The sequence below is a fragment of the Bombus vancouverensis genome, chromosome 6 (genome assembly GCF_051014615.1).
Source record: "Bombus vancouverensis nearcticus chromosome 6, iyBomVanc1_principal, whole genome shotgun sequence".
NCBI lineage: Eukaryota > Metazoa > Arthropoda > Insecta > Hymenoptera > Apidae > Bombus > Bombus vancouverensis.
Window position 1 is genome coordinate 12260207 of NC_134916.1, and position 22985 is coordinate 12283191.

General features: G+C 43.4%; 1 protein-coding gene across 6 annotated transcripts in view; it reads right to left on the minus strand.

Moving 5' to 3' along the window:
* lilli (AF4/FMR2 family member lilliputian) overlaps nt 1–22985 on the minus strand; it is a 168057-nt gene that overhangs the window by 141888 nt on the left and 3184 nt on the right. For all 6 annotated transcript variants that reach the window (XM_033332189.2, XM_033332186.2, XM_033332188.2 and 3 more), the window contains exon 2: nt 21250–21783. In XM_033332189.2, coding sequence (XP_033188080.2) covers nt 21250–21311 — 62 coding nt within the window. In that variant the 5' untranslated portion in view covers nt 21312–21783. The remainder of the gene's footprint in view (nt 1–21249; nt 21784–22985) is intronic.

Sequence of the window (22985 nt, forward strand, 5' to 3'; positions counted from 1 at the left end):
CCGGTCTATCGACTAATAATGTACGTGCTACGTAACGTACGTTCTGTTCGGAGCAACGAAATTTTTATTTTCCTTGTTATACAGGAAACGCGTTAAAACCGTACAGAAGCAGAACACCAGGAAACATCGGCATTGCGGTTGAATCCTGTTTCACGACGAGAAGCGAACGTACATCGTATCGAGCGTCGTTTGAAAAATGATCATGCTTTCGATAGCAAGTGGATATTATGCAAATGAAGTGGAAAAACCGCAGCCAAATTTTAGCAAATTTAAGATATCTTCCCGGATATTCGTAACTCCGATGTACCTAACGACGAAGATATTTCACACTTTACACGCGCTATGTACTTGTTTATAAATATCCGGATAGTTTGGTCGATCTGTAGCAACAATGTGTAAATTTCACTAAAATGTACGAATTAATAACAAAATAACAGAAATAGATAAAATATACTACCTCCTTGTACGATTATCAGACTATAAATCTAAATTATCTATTAAACAAAACGACAATAATATATTTTACCGTTTAGTACATATATTGGTATTTAAGTATCATTGATAATATTAATATCGGAAATGTTTCTATTTAGAAGACCCTCCTCCTTAATCTGTCTTAAGATTAAGAGAATTTAAAAACTTAATCTATTACTGGGATCAGAATTATATTCTGCTATACGTAGTTAAGACGATTACAAGAGATGAGATCATTACAGTTCGATTTATCCATAATTCTGTACTTAAAACGTATATCGTCAAAGACAAACGAGAGTCCGGATACTTTTGTGCGGTAGTGTACTATCTGCCGAATCGATAACTCGTAAGATTATTCGTACGTATAAAATTCCCGTTATCTGATATGTCTCTGCGTTTATTTTCGTGCTTTCGTTTGTGTACAAATATTCAAATCGTGTCGCGGAATCGCTTTGCAACGGTATCGAGGAAAACTACGTTCGAAGCCGCTTAGGAAGATTTCACGCGGCAATAGATCGTCTTTTCTCCCCTAGTTCTTATCTGAGAAATAAAAAAGGGAGAAACAGGGAGGATTATGCAAACGAAATGAACCAAGATCACAATGTACGTTCCCATCAGGCGACAAATTACTCATTTAGAGGCCGATGGAATCAGGTTAATCGCGATATCTCGTTCGTCTTACGCGACACGAAACCAGGCTATAGAGAGGTGGTTCGATTTAAAAGATACAGGCGCTTGATTAAAGCGGAATTAAAAGCTACTTTTAAATTTCGTAGACGCGGAACGGTGGAGTTGCCAGGGAAACGCCGTGGCGCCAAGTCTTCGATTTTGTCGATTCGAAAGCAGACGCTTCGCCGAGTCGCATGGAACAACGAGTACAGCTTGAAATTCGTGTCAGCTCGTAGGCAAATCGCGTTTGAGGGACGCGCCATCCGACCAGCCATCAAATCGATCAAGTAGGATTTACGCCCTCGGTTGTCGTAAAACACGACGACCAACTTTCCCCATTTCCCCGGCCTACCGCGACACGAAGATCCGAGACACACATGCGCGAATGGGTATGCAACAAGTCTACGCTACTTTGTTACATCTTACGTGCTCTCTACTCTCGACTGCTCGAGAAACGTCGACGAAGAAAGGCTCTTTCGCGTAAAACCTTCGCCACGCGCAAACCTAAGTCAAACCAAATTTAGAATTACGCTCGTTACGTTTATCCAAGGACTGACGGTAGAATGGAAAAAATATCGTGAGCCAGGTGGGAAAAAAAGGTACGCGCAACAAGTCTACGCTACTTAGTTCCGTCTTTACGCGAGGGAATCTGACGAGCCAAGATCGTTCGAACTTTGGTCATGGAACGTCGACAACACGGTTCTACGATAGAGAATAAGCGTTTCATTCGGGAGGAAAGACGAAAAGGTGAAAACAGCTTGGTTTTCCTAATTGAACTCGGAATTACGTTTACTATGCTATGGTTGTTCCTGGAACAGGATCGAGAGACGTCAGAGATCATGTAGAAAAGGACATGCAACAAGTCCTCCCGTCAATGGCCTCTTTCGGACGTTCCTCCTCTTTCGATGTTGCCTACGTCACTGGTGACGCACGACTTCCGCTACGTCACGCGTACGCGCCGCCCATCACCGTGTACTATCTCTCCTTTCAGTCCCCGTGTTCACCTCGGCACACACGCCGACCAGATAAAAACGAAATTCCGATTTTCACCGCCCACGAAGAGAGATTCCTAGGCGTCGCTTCTTCTACTTCTTTCATCCTCGAGAGCCGAGCGACATTCTCGTGCAGTTGCTTCTTGCAACGATCGGCCGTTTACGCGGCGATACTTTTGTTTTGCTTTCGGTTCACCGAGCGACTCGAGCAGACCGTATTTTGACGAACGCGAAAGTTACCGATCGTCTTTTTATCGAGACACGTTCAAAACCGATAAACAAGAGCGGCGGCTCGTTCACCGGTCAGACATCGATCCATTGTTGGCCGGTATACGGCGTCGTTTCCGTTTAAAGGGCTACAGAAAAGAGGCGAGCCAGTGTAACTCGACCTCATTGAAGAAAGCTACCTGAATCGTTTTAAAAGACTGCCACGAACCAGCCTGGCCAGGTTTTTTTTCGGCAAAGAGGAAAATCGGTTTCGACAAGAACCCTTCCAGTATCTTGTTTAATCCGGCGATATCGATAACCTTTGATCGAATTACCTTGACTCTCGCGTGAAGAACACAAACGTTCGAGCCGGCTAACGATTATCTCTGTCAAACGAACGAGTAGCTGGAGGCTGTTCGAGACATTGATCTATGTCGTTCCTGACAGGAGAGAAAGACAAACAGCGATCGAACAGAAGAATCGTTTGAACGTTTCACGATTAGTGCCGATCGTGATAAGAAGAAAGGGAGACAAAGAGAGGAAAAAGAAAGGGAGAAAGAGACGCGACAGGGACAAACAAGGAGCTGTTTCTAAACTTCGAACGGTGCCGCGGCTACGCTAGAAAAAAAGAAAGGGGAGCGCAAAGAAGAAAGGACAGCGAGGTGGAAACAGAGCTAGAAAGAAGGAGAGAAAGAGAACAGGGGGAAGGAGGAGGGATGGAGCGAGTCCCTCTCTATTGATTTCCTGCCGAGGGTGGGCCAACGAAGGGAGGATTAAGTATCGGCTCTCTCGTTGCTGCTTTTCCCTCTCTGTCTCTCGTTCTCCCCTTTCCCCTTTTTCGCTCCTTTGCCGGCTCTGCAGCAATTCGACCAGCACTTGCCCGAGACGGACAAAGAGGCACGAGAAGAAAGAGCAACGATCAAGCCGAAAGGAGGAAGAGGAAAGAAACGAAAGAACGAGACGGAAAAAGGAACAACTGTGCGTATTCCTCTTGGCTACGACTTCCACCTTCTTCCTCTCTCTCTCTCTCTCTCTCTCTCTCTCTCTCTCTCTCTCTCTCTCTCCCCCTCATTTTCCCTCCCACTCCTTCTTACACCCTCGACCCTTCTCTCTTCGATGCCACCATGTCCATTCGTTTTTCTCTGTCCTTTCCACGTTGTACACGCGTGTACCGAATGTCGACGACTTTGTGGTGGTAAACACAGCCGCCGTAATGCAACATGGTACACGCTGGAGCGCGAACGCGGTGGGTCCCCGTAGCGCTGGCAGTGGCGACAATCCGATGGTGGAGAGTGCAGTCAGCGTGCTCGCAATAGAATGGTGAGAGTAAGGCAAACACACTGACAGTCATAACGATAGCGACTGCGGTAGGTACGTTGAGAGACAGCGACATCGAATACACACAGACATACACAGAGTACATACGCAGATAGATGGTGCGCCGAAGGATATAAGTATTGGTGTCACGAGTACAGCCCCCGCCTGACGCTGTCTACGTTCGATAGTAGCGGCAGCGAAAGTAGTAGTAGTAGTAGCAATAGTATTAGTAGTAGTAGTAGAGTGGTAGTAGTAGTAGTAGTGGTAGTAGTAGTAGTAGTAGAGTAGTAGTAGTAGTAGTAGTAGTAGTAGTAGTAGTAGAGTAGTAGTAGTAGTAGTAGTAGTGTAGCGAGTACCATAGTAGGAGTAGTAACACCAACGGGATAGGTGCTGGTGGTAGTAAACTTGCGTACAAGCGACGTGACGTCAGAACCCGAGCAGCGTAACCCATGAATCCGCACCTCGTCCACTCCCTCCCACTACTCTGGGCCACCCTAACCGCTAACCTCCCTCGTGCATCCAGATACTATCGATATTACTCCACTACGCGTAACGTAGACAAATTAATGGAGCAAGCTCGTCAAAGGGGCGGGCACGTGGCGCCTGCTAAACCGTGATTTCTTCGGGATTTACAGGATCTGCCTCGCGACTATCTCTTCCGTATTTACACGTTCGGATCACACGCCAGCCACTCCGCAAAGATTATCCAGATCATTTCGGTCGATTAAATCAGTCGGTACATTACGTCACGGATATTAATTCTCGAATCCGCGTAATTTTATCCCTTTCTCCCTTTCCCCTCCCCTCTCCCTTCCATCCATCCTTTCACGATCGGTATCGGCGATCGGGTTTCGCGAAAGATCGTTAGATATATCTCGCGACAGCTTGCAATGAATTTCATAGGCGGCAAAGTGATTTAAACCATAATTCACCGTCGTCTACTTTCCGTTCTATCACCTACCGCCTTCCGCCAACCTAGATATCGCCGATATTAATGGACCGACCGTGGCAAACCAGTTGACGCTGAGTTACAAGGTATCAGAGATTACAGCGATTAGTTTGCACCGTGGTTACCTCGATATTCCTATCCGCTGCTATCGTCATTCCCGTGTACAGCGAATTAGTCGCTAACGCACAGGCGTCTCTAATAAAAATCTGGCGCTATCGAGTTTGTAATTTGACAAGGACGATCGTCCGGATCGTGAAGGTATCGAAATACCTTCGAATCTAGATGCATCGAACTGTATTTTTCCCAGCACCCGGTATATATCGTTGACGTAACTTACGCTACACGAAGAGTCAATTAACGGGAACTGTTTTATCGGATCAGCGTCGATCAAGTTCCGACCACAATGGCGAGGAACGCGAACAGATCGCGGCGTAAACGTTGGCACGTGGGATTACGATGACGTTTCAACGAATATTACATTTCATTTACAATTAATAGGGTGTATTTATTTGCGTGGCTGGCGCGCGCACACCCCACAGTCACGCGTGCCAACCAGACGTTATCGATTCAATAACACGCGGCCGAACAATGCCACAGGATCTAACGCGATTCCGTCGCTCCATTTAATACGATTTATCGACGATACCTCGAATTATTCAGCCAATACGCGACGAAGGACGAATTCTTTTAGTAAATTAAACGAACGATTAAAACACTCTACAATTCATCTGTGTTTAATGGGTATATTCTCACCTCGTTTAACGTAAAATTATTCCCTCCGACTCTTGAAATTAGTTTCACGGTTGAAATTGGAGCGAGAGTCGCCGTTATCATTGACCCGTGATCTCTGACTCGATCGAATACGAAAAATAAAATTGCTATAGGTAGCCTTCCGCTCAAAACTGTGAGATTGTCATAATGAAATTGGCGAGGCTTGCCCGTTTCCCGCGAGCCATGAAAATGGCACCAAATTTCAATTTACCTATATATATATAACTCTTTAACATTTTGGTCCGATAAACGACTAAATATAGCGCGTCCAAAAAGTCATCGCACGTAACGCAGTTATAAATGTTAATTTCTCACAGAAAGTTCAAAATATATCATTTTTGTAATGCGATAGCAAAACTATAGGAAATCTTGAGAACACGCGGACAATTATTTTCTAGTACGTTCATTCTGAATTCTCTATCGTTTTATCGCACGTTCAAGAAATTAATACGAGGATTAGATTCGCTATTTCAATTCGTATATCTAACGTCTCTTATACTGGCCTGCCAATACGTTCAAGAAACAAGAGTACCCCGGTAGAAATACGTAAGAATCCGCGATTTCTATAGAGTGTAGGGCGTTGCTCCGTAATAGACGCGCAGCGAACTCAAACACGAATTCACCAAACGAGAAACTTTGCCTTTGCTACAATTCTACTAGTCCGATCTGGCAGTAGTTTCATCGCTACATCGCTTTGACATCGCGCGTTTTGATTCGCCGATAGATCGTGGACATTGGTTTATCGCCAGCGTCATAACCCTTTAGACGCGAAGGAAACCAATTAAAGCAACTACCATACATCGAGGGACGTAGGCCGGAACCGCGGCCATGAATTTACGAAGCATGTTGCACTTACGGTTTGCACGCTCGTTTCACGTCATCCGCATTCTCTGACGCTTCTATTTTTACCTTATTATTATTTTCTCTTTTCTCTCACGTTTCTCGTTTAGCAATGAACAATAGCGACAGCACGATGCGTCAAAGATGCAACAAGAATTTCGATAAAGGCAGCTAAGGAAACGAACGGCGAGTATCTACCGCAAGGGCTGAACTTTCGAACGATCTTATCGATTTCCAGTGGGAACACGGTCACGCACAGATGCGCAAAATGAATCAAGAAGAAAGGGACGAAACGATAATGCACCGTCGTCCACGATACTGCACCATTGATTTAGTAGTGGTTATCCGAGCTCCCCTAGCACACCGACAATGACTCATAGTTGCTCGTCTGTGTCGTTAAACACGATTCTTCGGCCGCGAATGCATCCACGCGAAGAGATGCTCTTAGAAATTTAAACGATAGCCATTCTGCGCGTCTACGCGCTGCTTTTATTCGCTGCCCCGTTATTCGAGCAACTGCGCGAACCAATCGGTCGACGCTCGAAAACATTCAACGTTGATTCTGATAAGAGCGCTATCTTTGACATCTGACGAGTTCGCTTTCATTCGAATCGTTCTCGATTTGAAAAAAGAAAAAAAACCTATATAGCGCGTATGTTTTCCCTCGCGTAGCGTAGCCATTGAAGCAACGAAGGTAGCCGCAACGTTTAGACGTTAAATAAAGAAATTCCAAGAGAAAAAGGGAAAAGAAGAGATCGAGGATAGGCTGTTAAAAATCAAGTAACGAGAAGTTGCGACGTGATTGTGCGCCGAGACATCGATACGTCGAAGATGACGGATAGAGAATGACGAGGACGAAGAGAAAAAAAGAAGCAATGTCTTTGTCGTGGGAAAAGACAGTGGGATGACCCCACGTATACGAGACATTCTGCCTTGCGACGAGTATGTGGGTCGAGAAATGCCGTACGCGCTAAATATATATCGGGCGCATACACGCACGCAACTTTTGCGTATCAAGGCGTCCAAGAAGTCAGAAGAAAGAGGGTCATCAGAGGCAACAAGAAAGGATCGTTTCTTTCTTTCTTTCGAGCACGCGATGAGAAGAGAAAAAACAAGATCGTGCTCTATGTCAGATTTTTTCCTCTTTCTTGGCGTTCGGGCGAAAGAGAAAGGAGTCGAAGGAGGAGACGACCGAACGCTGGGTAAAGCGACTCTGCCGCGGAGAAATCGATTCGTCAATCTGTCATGGCCGGGACCTTTGCATCCGGTGCCGGTATGCATGTTATTTACGTGCCTTCCGAAAATCTCGTTCAAGTCATTTTCCAGCCACCACGTGCACCGCTTCCACGAAGCAATCGAGGAGTTCGAAACGAAACGCTCGTCCGAACGAAAACGTACCGAACGAAATGTATTCGCCTTCCAACCATGGTTACGAGCTTTTAATAATAAGAGCATCGCACGAGCTTCTTTACAGTTTCTCTTTCTCTGCTTTTCTCTTTCGCGTTGCACTCTGTCTAGCACGGTGGTCCTTTTCGAGATAGATAGCGCGATTATGTAGTGCGTGCGGCGTCAACGTTTAATTATACAACCCCCGACAGTTAATTAGCAAGTTAATGGAGGAAAAGAGGAGAAAGAGAAGAAAGAGAAGCGTGGAATAGGACGAGAAGGTCATAATCAAGCAGAACGAGCAAAGAAAACAGTATAGAAGCGAGCAGCGATCGTTGGCTCTGAACCTAAATGAGGGAGCCAAGGTTGAGCGCGAAACGATGCCTCGAACGACCGACCGAACGAAACGAAAACTCGCGCAGCTACTTTTAACGTTCGACGGTCCTTTCTCGTTTGTTTACCCGAGAATTTACCGACAGCTGGTAACTGACCTCGTGCAAAACACGAATCACGTTGCTCCGCACGAGGAAACCACGCAAAATTGATACTGATGATGCAATCTCGAGCAAACAGCGGACTACAACAGCGAGACGTGGAAACTCTGTAGGAAAAAAATTTACCTTCTATCCGACTGGAAACATCGGCTTCGATTTTTACTACTTTTCTTTCTTTTCGTCGCATCTGCATTGGAAATTGAAACGATAAATTAAGCGAACGACGATAGACAGGAACGTTCGTGCCACGGATCGTTTGGCGAACGCAGGCTCGGTTCTCGGGAAAATGGACGGCTATAAGCAGATTCGAAAAAGAAGAGTTAAGAGAGACGAAATACAAGTAGCTCTCCTCTGCGATAGCCTGCAACGAGGGTGAAGGTTTACGGCGGAATTATAAACAGCCGAAGGTCGGTATTACTGGGAAAACAAATTATAGTGCTTTCACGCGCGAAAACGCACACTTGCAAAATCCTTGTTCAAATATAAATTGGTGCTTTTTTTTTATCGAATCTCTGATATCGAATTCTATCGATCGCAAAAGTCTGGCAAATACGAACAGAAATCTCAATTAGACGGACGATGAATATATTCTGCAAGATCTACTATTAGCCAAATACTTCGTCAAATACTCGAATACCAAGTTTAGGACAAATATCGTTTCTGATTCGAAAAAGAAACCGGAGTTATTAAGAAACCGGATTAATTGATAAGGTTTCATCCATTCAATTCGTTTTATCCAGTAAATATAACATGGTATCGTAATCGTTTTGTTCCTGTTTTTTATCAAACGTTTTCAACGATAAAATTGTTACAGTTACGAGGCTTGGAAACTTACAAGAAATACTTCAATAAAAACATTTACGATACAGCAGTCATCGAAATCGAAAACAACAAAACATTCCCTTCCCTCCCAATTGCAATTTGAAATATTCTCAACAAACAGTGCTGGTATACTACTCGGGATAGAAGAATGCGATGGTATCAAAGGTCAAACACGAGTTCGACACGATCAGACGTAGCAAGGTAGCGTTATTTGAATCACCTGTATTTCAACATCTTAAAATTCAATCTTGAACTGTGCACAGAGCATTGTATGTTATGTAACATCGTTAATTTTTATATAACTTGTATACTTTAGGGAGAAAAGATATGAAAATCGGGCAAACGATTCGAATAACTTTACGATTACTTCAGTCAACGAGAAGCTATTGCACGTATAAGAACAAATAATATCTACATACGCTATACACACGTACTTATGATAATTACAATTGAGAATATTAACATTAACTAATAACAAACAAACTTCTTACCCTTTGATAAGCAAAAGTTACATGCTTTTAGAAAATTATAGCCGTCAAGCTGTCAGTGTATAGCATATACAGGGTGATTGGTAACTGGTCGTGCAAGAGGAAAGGGGGTGATTCTACGCGAAAAAAGAAGTCGAAAATATAGAATAAAAAAAATTTTTTTTTTAATTTTTCCATCGAGACAACGATCTACGGTGAAATCCGTTATAACGAGACGCGATAAAGTGCACGCGTACCGAGCCAAAATTCAAAGTCGATTTTCTCGAAAACAAAGCCTCAAACGAAAAATTTGTATTCCATATTTTCGACTTCTTTTTTCGCGTAGAATCACCCCCTTTCCGCTTGTACCACCAGTTACCAACCACCCTGTATATTACTGTTTATCACAATCGATGATAAGTTAGTTTATCTTCTAGCGTAGATTACTTAAAAATTGTTCATAAACAAAGGCATATTACTGAACTCAAATGAAATATTCTTTTGAAAAACGAATAACCTTATTTTATCTCGTGGGACATCGTTGGTCGAATTGACGGTATGTTTGATCGCGGAGTCCAGGTGAATCGAAACAATCGTCGGATAGTTTAACGCAGAGGAGTTGGTCGAGCGGTTGGTTCATTGGCCAGACCACTTGTCGCCTTGAAGGCAGTCTCGCCTGGTGTTACATTCGTATTCCGCTCGTAACGCGACTTGCCCCGAATGCTGATAATTTAATAACACGGCCGTAATTTACGATAAACCGATTTTCTCTTAATTGCTTTATCATTCGCGTTACTGCGTCACCGTCTGCGATCGCTCGCTCGGTCTTTTGGAGCGGAGAGAGGCTCTCAGCCGACCCAAAGTAGGAAACCTCGGAAAGGAGAGAGAGAAGAACATCCGCGAGGAGTTTTAGAGCGCAGAGACTGCTTCGAAACGTACACGTTAGAGCGTACTTGCACGCGCAAAACCGCCTTACCCGTTACCTGACGGAAACTTTCACTCGCCTAAGCAACGTAAACAAAGCACGCTCGCAAATGACCGCGCAGATTAGATACCTGCAATTGCTTCGTCCGAATAGTCTTCGTTCCATTACTTCAATCTGTCGACTGGTCGCTAAAATTATCAAAAGTCTGATAGTTTAATACCGAGGAAAGCGCGTACGAGGAATCGAGATTAGATTTGTAATCGAAAACCGAATCGCGAAAGAGGAACAGAATATTATTAAATACGTGTTGCGTATTATCGACTAAAGAGCAACCGGTCAGGTCAAACCGATCGGTCGATATCGCGTACCTCGAATGACTTAACGTTTAAGGTGGAGGAGATGGAATAACTCGAGTGTTAGATTTAGACGGAACTTTATCTGTCTGTAGTCTTCGTTGCTTGTAGTTGAACTAAGTAAGGACTCTGTCGTCCTGTATCTGTAGTCTTCGTTGCCTGTAGTTGAACTAAGTTGGGTCTCTGTCGTCTTGTGTATGTAGTCTTCGTTGCTTGTAGTTGAACGAAGTTGGGACTTTGTCGTCCTGTGTGTACTGTCCGATGCCCGAACTCCGTGCCTTTCCGGCTGGTCCTTGCCTGGATTTTTCCTGGCCTCGAGTCATTACGTTTACTGCCCTGGGAGGACCGGTAATTCGGAATTACCTAACGAAGGAAGCAGGCCTGTCCGAACAATAATTCGGACAACAAAATACAACTAAAATTCCGAAAAATACGTAAAGTACGACGTAGGCTTAAGTAATATTTAATGAAAATCGGATACTTAAAGGATTAACGTTTCCATGTCACGACAGACGGGAGACGAGGAAAGGAAGAAACAATAAACTTGCAGCGAAAAGTCTCTTCAATGGTATGGTATACCATGAAGCGTTCTATACTCGGAGTTAAAGGGATTTTGCGTTACTTCCGGACAAAGAAGTTCTCGACCCGAGAACGCAAGGAGGGGGACGGTAAAAGTCGTAACGGGTACGAAACGACTATGGTAGCCCATTACAGGCTTCAAATATTTTCGTGCAGGCGACGCGTCTGAAATAGCCCAACGACCAGGAATTTATTGGGCATTCTCGTTCCAAGGTAGGAACAGCCTACCGATGATCCTGTAGATCGAGCGGAACGGACAACGTCGACGGTATTCGCACTTCAGCTGGTTGCAGTGCGAGACTCGCAGAAACGACGAAACGGGCCGAGGGGACCAAAGGCAAAGGGAGAAGGCGTGAAACGGAAAGGGTGCGAGGAGAATCGAGACGGAGAGAATAAAGAGAAGGGTGGAAGCATCCTGAGAACTTGGATCGATGCCGTGTTATCAAATCACGTCCTTCGCTTTCCGTCTCCTTTGCTCGCCACCCTTCTTTCTCTCGTTCTCGATTGTTTCATCTCCTACTCATCCTTCCCCCTCTTGTTCGTCCCCTCGTTCGCCCTCGCCTCGGCCTTTCCCAACCGAACGTCTACACGAAGCTGATTTATGCTACCACGTTTTTGTATTTCCTCGTCCCTGTTGTAAACTTCTCGAAATAAGCGTCTTCGGCAAACTCGTTGAAAGAACCCGAAATAGAGCGGAATATGTCGCCAGTTAACAGTCGTATTTTCTTTGACAAGGAACCCGTCCTGTATGCAAACGAAATTCGGCCAGGGTCCCCCAAAGGTAGGTACCGCTCGACAGATGTAAATGAGGGTAATGCCGCGCCTCTTTGCGACCAAGGTGTAATAACTACAACGCGTTTAGACGGTCGGTGAACGGACAGGAAATGAAAATATTCACGAGTCGTGAGACGGTCGAGTCTAGTTTGTTATATCGATCCGTGAGCAAGTAGCATGAGAGGATTGTTAAAAACGAGTCGATGAAAATCGTCGATCTCTAGTTGAAAATAACGTCGCGCCGATAAAAAGCTGGTCAATCGACGCGATAACATCGAACTGGTAAACAAAAATTTGTCGCTATCGGGTCGATGTGGAGCGTACGATTCCATCGTGATTCCTAAATCACAACGCGTCGGAGATAATTTTATTCTTCGTTTTGATCGGCAATGAATTCCAACGACATTATGCAATGGAATGCGCGAAACGTGCCGACAGGAGCAACAAAAGTAACGTTTCCCGTACTTGACCCGGATCTTCGACCGCCAATCCAAGGACTTTTTGCTCGTGACCGCTTGTATACGTGTCTATGTGAAACGTATCTTGGGTAACGAGACCGATAACGAGAGACAAATAAACGAAAGACGGGTGTTGGTAGGTTGTTGAAAAGCAGGTGAACCGACTAGCGCAGGAGAGACTGGAAACCGTGGACGAGAAGTCAGAGCCACGTTGCTCAAACCGGATGATTCCCGCAACTCTTCAGAGGCGGGAGAGACCTAACGGAACTTTTCTACGCGATCCTGACGTCACTGAAACGCGAAGAACACGAGAGCCTCGACATTTTTACCGCGCGAAACTGTAACGCCTAACGCGGTGACTCTGTTTCACATGCTTCTGTGCACCGGACATTTCCGATAGAATTGAGAAGCTATTCGAAAATAAATAAGGATGACGCAAAGAAAAATAATTATAAACTTTAGTTCTCTTCGATCTGAAACAGCTCGATAGGACGTTCTAGCTGAAATTTCTCTTTATTTTAGAAATATAGGAAAATCTGTATAAAAGAAAAGACGTTCTTCGACTTTGAACCAGGTCGTCCCGTAACCAAAAATTTCTATAATCATCAATTTCAAAATTAATAACAAACTAGAACCAAAACTTCTCTAACGCGCTCTTTCTCCCGAGAAGAATTCTCGATTCTTCCATATTTCCGTCCCCTTACATTTTCCTAGTCATTCTTCCTCCTTGATTTCTATCTTTTCTATTCTTCGCTTCCCCAAACGACGTTCTCGAAGGGCGTTCAACCAAACCTCGGTAATTGCGTCCTACCGTTATTTAAGAGAAACAAATTACCGGCAGGTAGAATCGTTGGGTAGCAATCTAAACGTGTCGTCTATCGGTGAATCGTGAAATTGCGCGGATTTCATGCAGCTACGCGATTACATTTAGAGATTCGGCCGCTAATTGCACGGTGAAGAAGCAGTTGTCGGAGAGGCACGATTATAATGGCGTAATCACGACGAAGCCATTGGGTAAGAAACTATAATGCGGCCGGCTGAGTGCACAAAGAATTACGCAGAAGGGAGAAATAATAATATTACGAAGACCAGATCCAGATAACGTGCTCTAATAACCGTCCACTTTTTTTTACCAACTTATCACTAATGCCCGGTTTCATTCGTCCGTTCTCCATTCGATTACAGCGAGTCGATCGTTCCGCCGATCGATGGATAATCGATTCTTTTTCTCAGCCGAAAAGCTGTAAAGATTTCATTCCGCCATCCTCGATTACCTCTCGACATGCGAGAGACCCATTCACGTCGACTAAAGGTAACAGTAAGATTCTAAAGCGTTCTCCGTTAAAAATAATCGCGTTTTCTTCGTTCTTTCGTAAACAATGACTATCCATGCATTCAACTAGATTTAAAATTTGTATGCGTCGTTATCTCGTACATGAACCTCTGTATGTACAACGACCGACATAACGCTGCATTTATTATCAACTTAAAAGCTGTAAGAACAGATGGCTCGTTCTAACGGCGCGCGGAAAGTACTTGCACTACTTAAACTTGCAAAGAGGGAAGAAACAGTTACACCTTAAAAGTGGCCCTAAAGGCAAAGCTCGAAGAAAAATGAAAAAAGGTCCACGGGAATTGACACGTTTCAGCGAAGCTAGCGTTTAAAAATTCGTTTGTAGTAACACGCGTCTCGTTTCGCACAGGCTGATATCTATAAAAGCAGCGAATCGTAACATATTCGGCTCGCGAATAGCAGAAAATTGTGAATACACCGTTGAACGGCCGTCAATCCCGGGTAACCTTTACGAACGTCCTTTCGCGTCGTTCGTCGGTGGATCAATCATACACGACGTACAGCTGATAGGGCCTGATATTTTCACTGGCGAGAACGCCATTATAGAACAACTCTTGGAGGATTTTCTCACGGCAGAAGAAACATACTGATGAGATCTAACTCGAGAGCTTTTTCAACTCCCCCCCTCCTCAGACGCCAGCCTTCTCGTCAACGGTCCATTCAGGGTATATCGTTTATTTTTCAAACTTCCCTTAAGAATTCATTCAGGCATAATAACTTTGTCTCCCCGTATATATACCGTGAAAGGAAATGTTAAACGCAAAATAATCGACGTTTCGCCTTTTCAACCATTCTATGGTATCGTTTTGATTGAAACGATATTCAAACTTCGAAATCTGTTTGCCAGTGAAGAGAAAAAATGGCCAGGGAAAAGGGGAGAAAAATTTTCTTCGGTGATAAAGATGTTGAACGATAGTTGGCGGAGTATTAAAACACCAGGGAATTGTTACCGCAAATCCTGACAGGCTAGGAGGTATATCTGCGCGTGTCTATCGAGGTAAGACTAGCTCGTATTTTCCCCTTCCTGTGTTCCCTTCCTTCGCCTTCGTTGTATCTACCAGACATAGAGCGGTGCTCCAGTGCGGTCGCGGCGAAGCGCAATGCTACTGTCTTGTATTAGGGGGCGTTCACATCGCGTCGATAACAGACCAGAGAACGAGGCCATGCACCTCGACACTCAAACTTTCACCGCGAACGAAACCGAGCCAACTGGCGCTCGTTCGATGCTCACCAAACGCGAGAATAATTTCTTTGTCAACCCTCCGTTTTATCGAACGATTAAACGATACCGAAGCTCGCGAAAGAATTACAACAGCGGCATCGATTCTATCGAAGTGGACATATTGGACATATTGGAACTGATGCCTGATCTTTTATTGAAATTTATGATCTAATATCCGGCGTAACGCGCAGGATGATTTAACATCTAGAACGACGATATTCTTTATCGTATGGAGGCGGTTCTCTTTCCTTTTTCTCGTTAAGCGAATTTTCAGCGTTATTTTGCACATATGGTGGCCGATATGAACGTAGCTAAGGCTCAACCGTCGCGTTAGAAATCTGTCGGTGAAAGTGTTAGAGTGCATAGCTTCTTCTACCTGAAAGCCAGCGGCCGTTAGAATGTCCGAGAATAAGCAGCAATGCTTTCTGCGTAGTAAATCGGTCGAGCGGTCGGCCGATGGTTAACGAGCAGAGAGAGGTAATATAAACAACTTTTGAAGTTGCCTGACTTTTCACGACCGTGTCTCGCTTCTGGCCCGCTAGATGGAATAGGGATAAAGACAGACGCCGCAGAAGAATCGAACATTGTCAACGGACTTATTCAATTGCTCGAACATAGTCGCAAAATTTGTTCCGCCGACGATTACAGAGTAACGCGTATATACGTAGTTGGTTCGGTTGCTTAATAAACGTTCGGTTAATTTTGTCGAAAATGTTGATAGGAATATCGCTTGTATCCAGCAACGGTTGCTTTCTGGCGTACGAATGATTTTGCCTCGAAAGCGGCGCTGTTCACGGTACCGTGGGTAAACACCAAGGCTGCCCTCGTATACACGCGAAGCAAAAAGGACAAGAACAGATCGGTGAGGAAATTCCCTGACAATCGCGATAGTTGCGTGGACGTTGGCGTACCGAGCAATTCTTCTTTTCGTCGAAAGGATGAGCAAATTTCGTACGAACAAAATCGTTTGTACGGATATCTATACTTCTATCTTTTCGAGCCTTGCATTGTAACTAAAGTTGGTATAAATACGATTAAGCCAGCGGCGCTCGTTGCGTCAGCAAAAGTGAAAATAAACGCGCCGCGATCTTCTCTGAATTTACCGAAAGTTCACGAAGATAGAGTTGCTTCCGTTTTTCTCTTTTCTTTTTTCTTTCTTTTTATAACGCGACTGCTCTCCGGCGATTTAAACGTTGAAACATTTGTTCTCGTATTGCGTGCGTTTCTCGTGACGGAACTGCGCGCGTCGCGTATTTAAAATTCAATTATACGACACGAACTGGCACATTAACTACTCATAACGATGATACACATAACCATTTCTATTAATTGTACAAAGATATTAGCATTGATTGGATCGTATATTCGAAGCAAATGTAACGCGTGTCGCGCATTCGTTACATTCGTGAATCGCTTGGAAACGAGCAAAAGGAAAACAGGCCGGCAAATCGTTATAGATTTTCCCTACCGACTTTTACTCGCTGGATTATCAACAATGTTGTTATCGTGCTTTCATTATCAACCGTTATCGTGCGACCAAAGTCGAAGGATCGAGACGAGTTCTATCCGGAGACGAGACTCTCTATTTTTAAAAGAGAGTATCGCCGTGTTCTTTGGCCCATTACAACGTGGAGCCAACTTCGACTAAACAGTTGGCGAAAGCGCTTCTACGGCCTTTCTCTTCGACGAATTATCAAGGATGGCCAAGCTCTCGTTTCCTCCGGTCGTCGTCGTGCCTGTCCTATGAGAACTACAAAAATTTCTTTTTTTTCGCACGTACAGTTTACGTATGTACAGTTCTATCGACTTTGTACATATTAAATATTTACAACAATCGGAATTAATAGATATTCGACCGAGTAAAGTATTACCTCGAGAGTGTGATTTTCGAGATAAGATTATGCGCGAAACGTTTCTCATCGAGTGGTACTTTTTAGATTTAGCGAAGCGATTGATATTTTTAAAAAGTTTGCAATTTTCGAAATCAACGATAATTTTTACGATAATTTTCGAGACACAAGTACGTCAGAACGAATCATATCGCCGCGGTTTTTTGTAAATGGAATTTATTAAACGAAGAATAAGAGGTAAGGGGAAAAACAGGTTACTGTATCAAGAACGTTGCATACCATAGGTACCCTGTGGTTAAGATAATGAGAAAAGAAATACGGCGCCATAGGTCGTCTTCCTACCCCATCGGTCTCTCCCTTCCCTTTCACCTTGTTATGTACTTCGCGAACATCACGCGTCTAATATACGACACGTGTTTGCAACGCGACACAAATTGGTAACGTAATAACTTTTGCTAAAGGACGAGTAATTGTTCGAGCCTCCGCATAGTATCATAGATTCCACATATAGAATAGTAGCTTTTGTTTTACGTTTCAGGGTAACAAGGCTCGATGTTCGAGTGACAGACATTTTTGTACCGCTCGAAGCGTTCGACTATTTTTAGAGAGAGTACAGAAATGATTCAGCCTGCGCTTCAAAATAGCAACGGAGAGTCATCAAAATATGAATGGTCGAACGAAAATTGTTAGAGTACGAATGATATCGTGCGATCTTCTTTTCTCTGGATTAAAGTATCGGGTTATCAGCGTGCTAATTAATTACACCTATCAACGCGATTACTTCGACTCTATCGGCATTCGCGGGAACGAAAGCCCGGGAGGGCCGTTTGCGCGACTTTCCGACGTCCTCTAACCCCAATAACAAAAATAAAAAGGCTCCGTTGAGTTCCGTCCTTTCCTTCCCTAATACCACATTTCCCCTTTACCCTTCTCCCCCGTGCTCTCTTATATTATTTGTACTCGACCCGGTCGTTCCACGCGTTTGACATCAACACCGACACCGTCAACACAACGGCCATCGCGGTTGAAACCGTTCGCAGCGTCATACGCGGTGAGTAGTTGCCGAGAGGCACGTGACTAAACGCGTCGTGGCAATTAATTCGATCACGCTAAACCAATTTATTTTCATCGGCCAGAAAAATTAAACGACGTCGAACGAGCATCGCGAAAAGCCGTATCCTTTTTCCCGGAACTCTATGGCCGCTGTGAGATAGCGAGAACACAAAAGGGCGGTGCCATCCAGGAGCGCAGTGTCACGCGTCCCTCTTTCGCTATCCTGTCTCTCGCTCTACGCTGTCCTTTTCGACCGGAAGCCACCTCTCTCGCTCCGTTAGTCACGCATATAGACGCGCGTCCGCGCAACCCTTCGCGTGCCACGCGCGCGCCAAATCATCGAAACAAACGCGGCCGCGAAAGCTCGTTAGTTGTGTTGGAGAGAGTATACTCGAGCCGGCTTTAATTTCACCACCGAGGACCATTACCGAGTTACGCGCCCCGGGCCAACCTAGTATCATCGATAATACGATAGCACGAGGCACGAGTATCCAACTAACCGTAGCAGCGTGTATACCTAGGCAGTGGCAGCATTCTCCTCGCATTGAAATTTACTTACGAGCCGTAGAACACACGTCTACGAGAGGAAGACGCGGAAAGGAACTTCTCTAATGAATCGACACGATTTAACGAGGCCGCCGGATATTTTTGTCCCGAGGAAATTGTCGCGTTAACGCGCTCGTTATCACCGTGTGTCGCAAGTTCACCAGAAATTTCAGTAAATTCGTCAACGACGTATTTTTTCAACTCTTCTGTTGTTTTGCTTTTTTCGATCAGTCTCCTAAGATGAATTCGACGATCGTTACGATACGATCAGTGTCATTCGATGCTATCGATGACGTCAGTTACCTTCACCGACTTTCTGTCGGGTGTCACGAGATTTCCTATTCTCGAATCTATGTAAATGCCACGAAATTGTCGTGATCGTTTCATACTCTGTAACGTACAATAAGCATCGAGAATATACGAACAAGAAAGTATACGATTTGTTCGTCCATTTCGTGTAACCTCGTCTGGTGCTCGAAAAGGCGGAAACACGGCGGCACAGAGAAGCACGATCATTTTTGCATGGATGACCTTGCCCTACATTCGCGCAGTCCCAATTACGAAATATATTCCGATCAAAATTCTGTGCTCTTTAATCGATTCGCAATTCCGTCGAAATTCGTTGTTGCAAGTGGGGTCAAGAACGCTATTCTAATCACGCCGTACTTGTTGCGCGTTTATTCGATTCCGCTTCTCTGTCTCTGTCTCTGTCTCTGTCTCTCTCTCTCTCTCTCTCTCTCTCTCTCTCTCTCTCTCTCTCTCTCTCTCTCTCTCTCATTGTTATGCTTAGAACCGTCGGGTTCCCTAATGCAGGATAATCCGTAGTCGAAGCCTATACATTTAGGAATCGTCAAATCTTTATTGCTATTGCTTTCCTACATTGAGTTTATGGCAACCTAACTTTGAGGAAAGTACCCTGAAATTTTTAAGAATTTCATTGTCTCGTTTATTGTAGAGGACATCTGTTTCCATTTTTAACAATTACTGGAAGAAGAAGACTTCATACCTGGTAATGGGTCTCTAAACCCATTTGCATTCAAGGGCGGATTAGTCGCAACGGTCTCCTATCACAGTCGTATTTCAGTTGCTAAGTATTCTTCAAATGCGAGAGTTCACGTTTGACCCGTTTGTCGGCATCTCGTCTATATCAGTTTATTGTATTGGCCATTTTAAAGAATTCCACGAAAAATAATATGATTTGATTTCTTATTTCTTATTTTTTTTTAAATAAATAATTTTTTCTTTTTTCCTCTGTTATAAGGAATGTAAGATGCGATGTTTGCGAAGTAACATTGTCTACCAATCGTTTTGAACAGTAAATTTTCGATAAACTCCATGAAGAATTCGGATGTCATTTACTACACCTACGACCGACCGCATACGGTAATAGGAACCAGTCCTCTGAAGTAGATCCTTGATGCAAATGGATTAACCCAGTGCCCACTGGAGCCTTAAGTCAACAATAGATGTATATATACAGTAAGATCTCAGTTAATTAATAAAATATCAAATAAATAAATAAAGACACGATATAATCAGATTTCTGTCTCGGCAAAGATAAACATTAATGTTACCAAAAACGGTTGCATCTTTGTTCCAACAAACGAAACATCTGATACCAGTCATTTTGATTGGTTGGATAGTTCTAATGTTAATAATTATAAAAATATTAATATTTATAAAATAGTTAAAAATAAATAATGTTCTCTGATATGAAAGTAAAATTATTCAAAGCGGAAAACGAACGTGGCCGAACAACGTATATATTTCGTACGGTGATAGCACAAACCTCGCAATTAACCAAGTGTAATTTGCGTCCACAAACGCGACACTTCGCGACGCTGCCAGTATCGCGAACGTCTAACCGCATGCATGCCACAACAAAAAACAAATTAGCGCGATCAACATGCATTGAATGTGTTAAACGGTACACTTGCACGCACACGCCTTGGAAAAATCGTTCGATCGGTCTTTAACGTAAAAGTGAATTCGCGAGAGAAACAAAAGGAAGTCGATTCTGACGATCGTCCTCACACGATATTTCTCACACTGTACCGTCGATTGTATCCGAGGAGACATTACGAATTACGATGAATTAATCGAGCAAATTGCTGTTGAATGTTAAATTGATGTTGGTAAGAGTAAGCTAAACGCTGACACTGCATTTCGCGCGATGAGTTCGTAAGCAATACGCCTCGGTCGACATAGTACCCTTTCTAGTTTCGTGTTCAACGAACTTTGTATCATATAGAACATAGACTGCTTTTTCAGTCAATAATATTATCGTTTGATCGTTATTTATGAATTTTGAAAAATATGTGAAATGTTTAATATTTGAAAGATTAAAAATATTGTTAAATTGCTGATATTTTTGATTTTAGAGGAACGAATTATATGTATATGATTCAACTGTAGCAACGCAGGCTACACGATCGGAGACAGTCGGTCGAACAGAGGCCAACGTATTTAAAAACAGAAGCGAACCAGCAGACCGGTTAGACACCAAGGAGATCAGCCTCTGGTCGAGTAATCGAATAAAATGAATCTTTCATGTCACACTTTTCTCCGGTCATTATCAACGTTCAAGCGAGACACGAATTGTTTATAGTCGTTGTGTACTTGTTCTACGAAGCAACGCGATCCAAATACGTATATAGTTGGGTAAACTGATCTTTAACGCGACTACGTAAATTACGAAAATCAAATAAAAGTAGGATAAGGTTCGAAAGAGAATCACATAGACTCACCTCGATAAGGTGCCCTTGAGCAGAGGATTCCTGTCGTCATAGTATCCACCGGACGTCGGCATCTTCAAGTAATCCAAGCAATGGGCACGTGGCACTTTGCACTAACACTACGGCACTGCATCACTGTCGCGTGATCTGTTAACTTTCCATTCACCTTATCGACATTATACTCGATTAACTAGGTGCACGACGCATCATTTTCAAAAAAAAAAAAGAAAAAAGAAAAAAGAAAGAAGTAAAATTCACCAATAACTAGAAAATAATTGACACTCGCGTAAACGCATATCACGGAAACGCGTTACATAGCGGGTTGGGTAACCATGTTTTGTATGTTACGTATAACGACATACTTCACAACTATCCGGTGAGATAACAACCACCCGATACTGTCAACAAGTTGCTAGTACTTCTTGCGATCTGAATCTCACCAATTATCTAGATTGCTTTCTTATTTTTCCTCGGTAGGTCGATTCGATGTTCGACATCGATCGTCAGATGACACTTTCCGGCGGACTTCCCTCAACTTGCGATTACCTAAACACAGAAATTTTCGTTTAACCAGTTGCTATTTTCAGGCTCTTTCTATGCTACTTTCAAACTACGCATGTTCTTAGTTTTATATACACACGTACAAAATGCGAACATTGTAACGGAAACATGGCTACCTACGAAGTAACCCCCATCCCTTTCACAATGTATGATTCACTTCTATTCCAAATTATCGCTAAAATTTTCACGAAACTGTGTCGAAAACGTTAATGGTTCAAAACAAATAGTCGTCAGGTTATTATTTTTGGATCGTCTGTTTGTCGCATTCGACGGTTATTTTCCATTCGGACAGTCGAGGTCACCATTATTACAAACAGTTGGCGCCAAAATCCTGCTACGTTCAATCCGCTCGGGTGAAAGTCCTTGCATCAGGTATTCGAGGAAATATTGTAGTAGGTCGCTGTGAATTTTCACGCTTCTCGACGAATGCACCAAACTTAACAAACTAGACCAAACGATTCATCGTTCTTACTTCGCCGATCCAGTAGAGTATATCGTTAGGGATACGTTTCGCGATGATGCTCCGTAAATGGTCGAAGAATAACGATCCACACGTGTCTTCCAGCGAAGAAACGTTAAGATAAGTGTCACGGTTGAAAGCGGAACGTGCCAGGTGAGTCCATCGAGCACGTCGTTTATTTATAAACTAAGGGAACCCGAGAGAGAACGCAGGAGCGAGGGAGACCAACGGAGTGTCCCTCGCGTTTCGTTTACCGTTCGTAAACTACAGTCGGCGCGTACTTCGAGGACCACGTGTTACTTATCCGATCTTTCGATTGGCCGTGCGATTTCAAGATGGCGCGACTGTTGACCTGTCAATGCAAATTCATGATCCTGTATGCATTTCTTTTTTTGGAAATTTTAAATAACATCGCTCCCAAAAATTTTCATTATTCGTTAATAACAAGTAAAATTAGTTGAACCGTTCTTTTTTCTCATTTTACTACAACGGACGAGAAAATATGAAACGTTAAGATAATATTAGAAGTTAAATATACACAATATTTTGTAAATATATCGTATTTGCGTGAGTATTTAATATGTAATTATTAGTATAGAATAAAAATGAACAGATACGTATATGTAAAATACGTTATTCAGTACATGAAGGATCATCCATTGCAACAGTATGTCATAAGCTATAATTATTCCTTTCTCTCACAGGTTCTGACTCGTCTATGCACTTT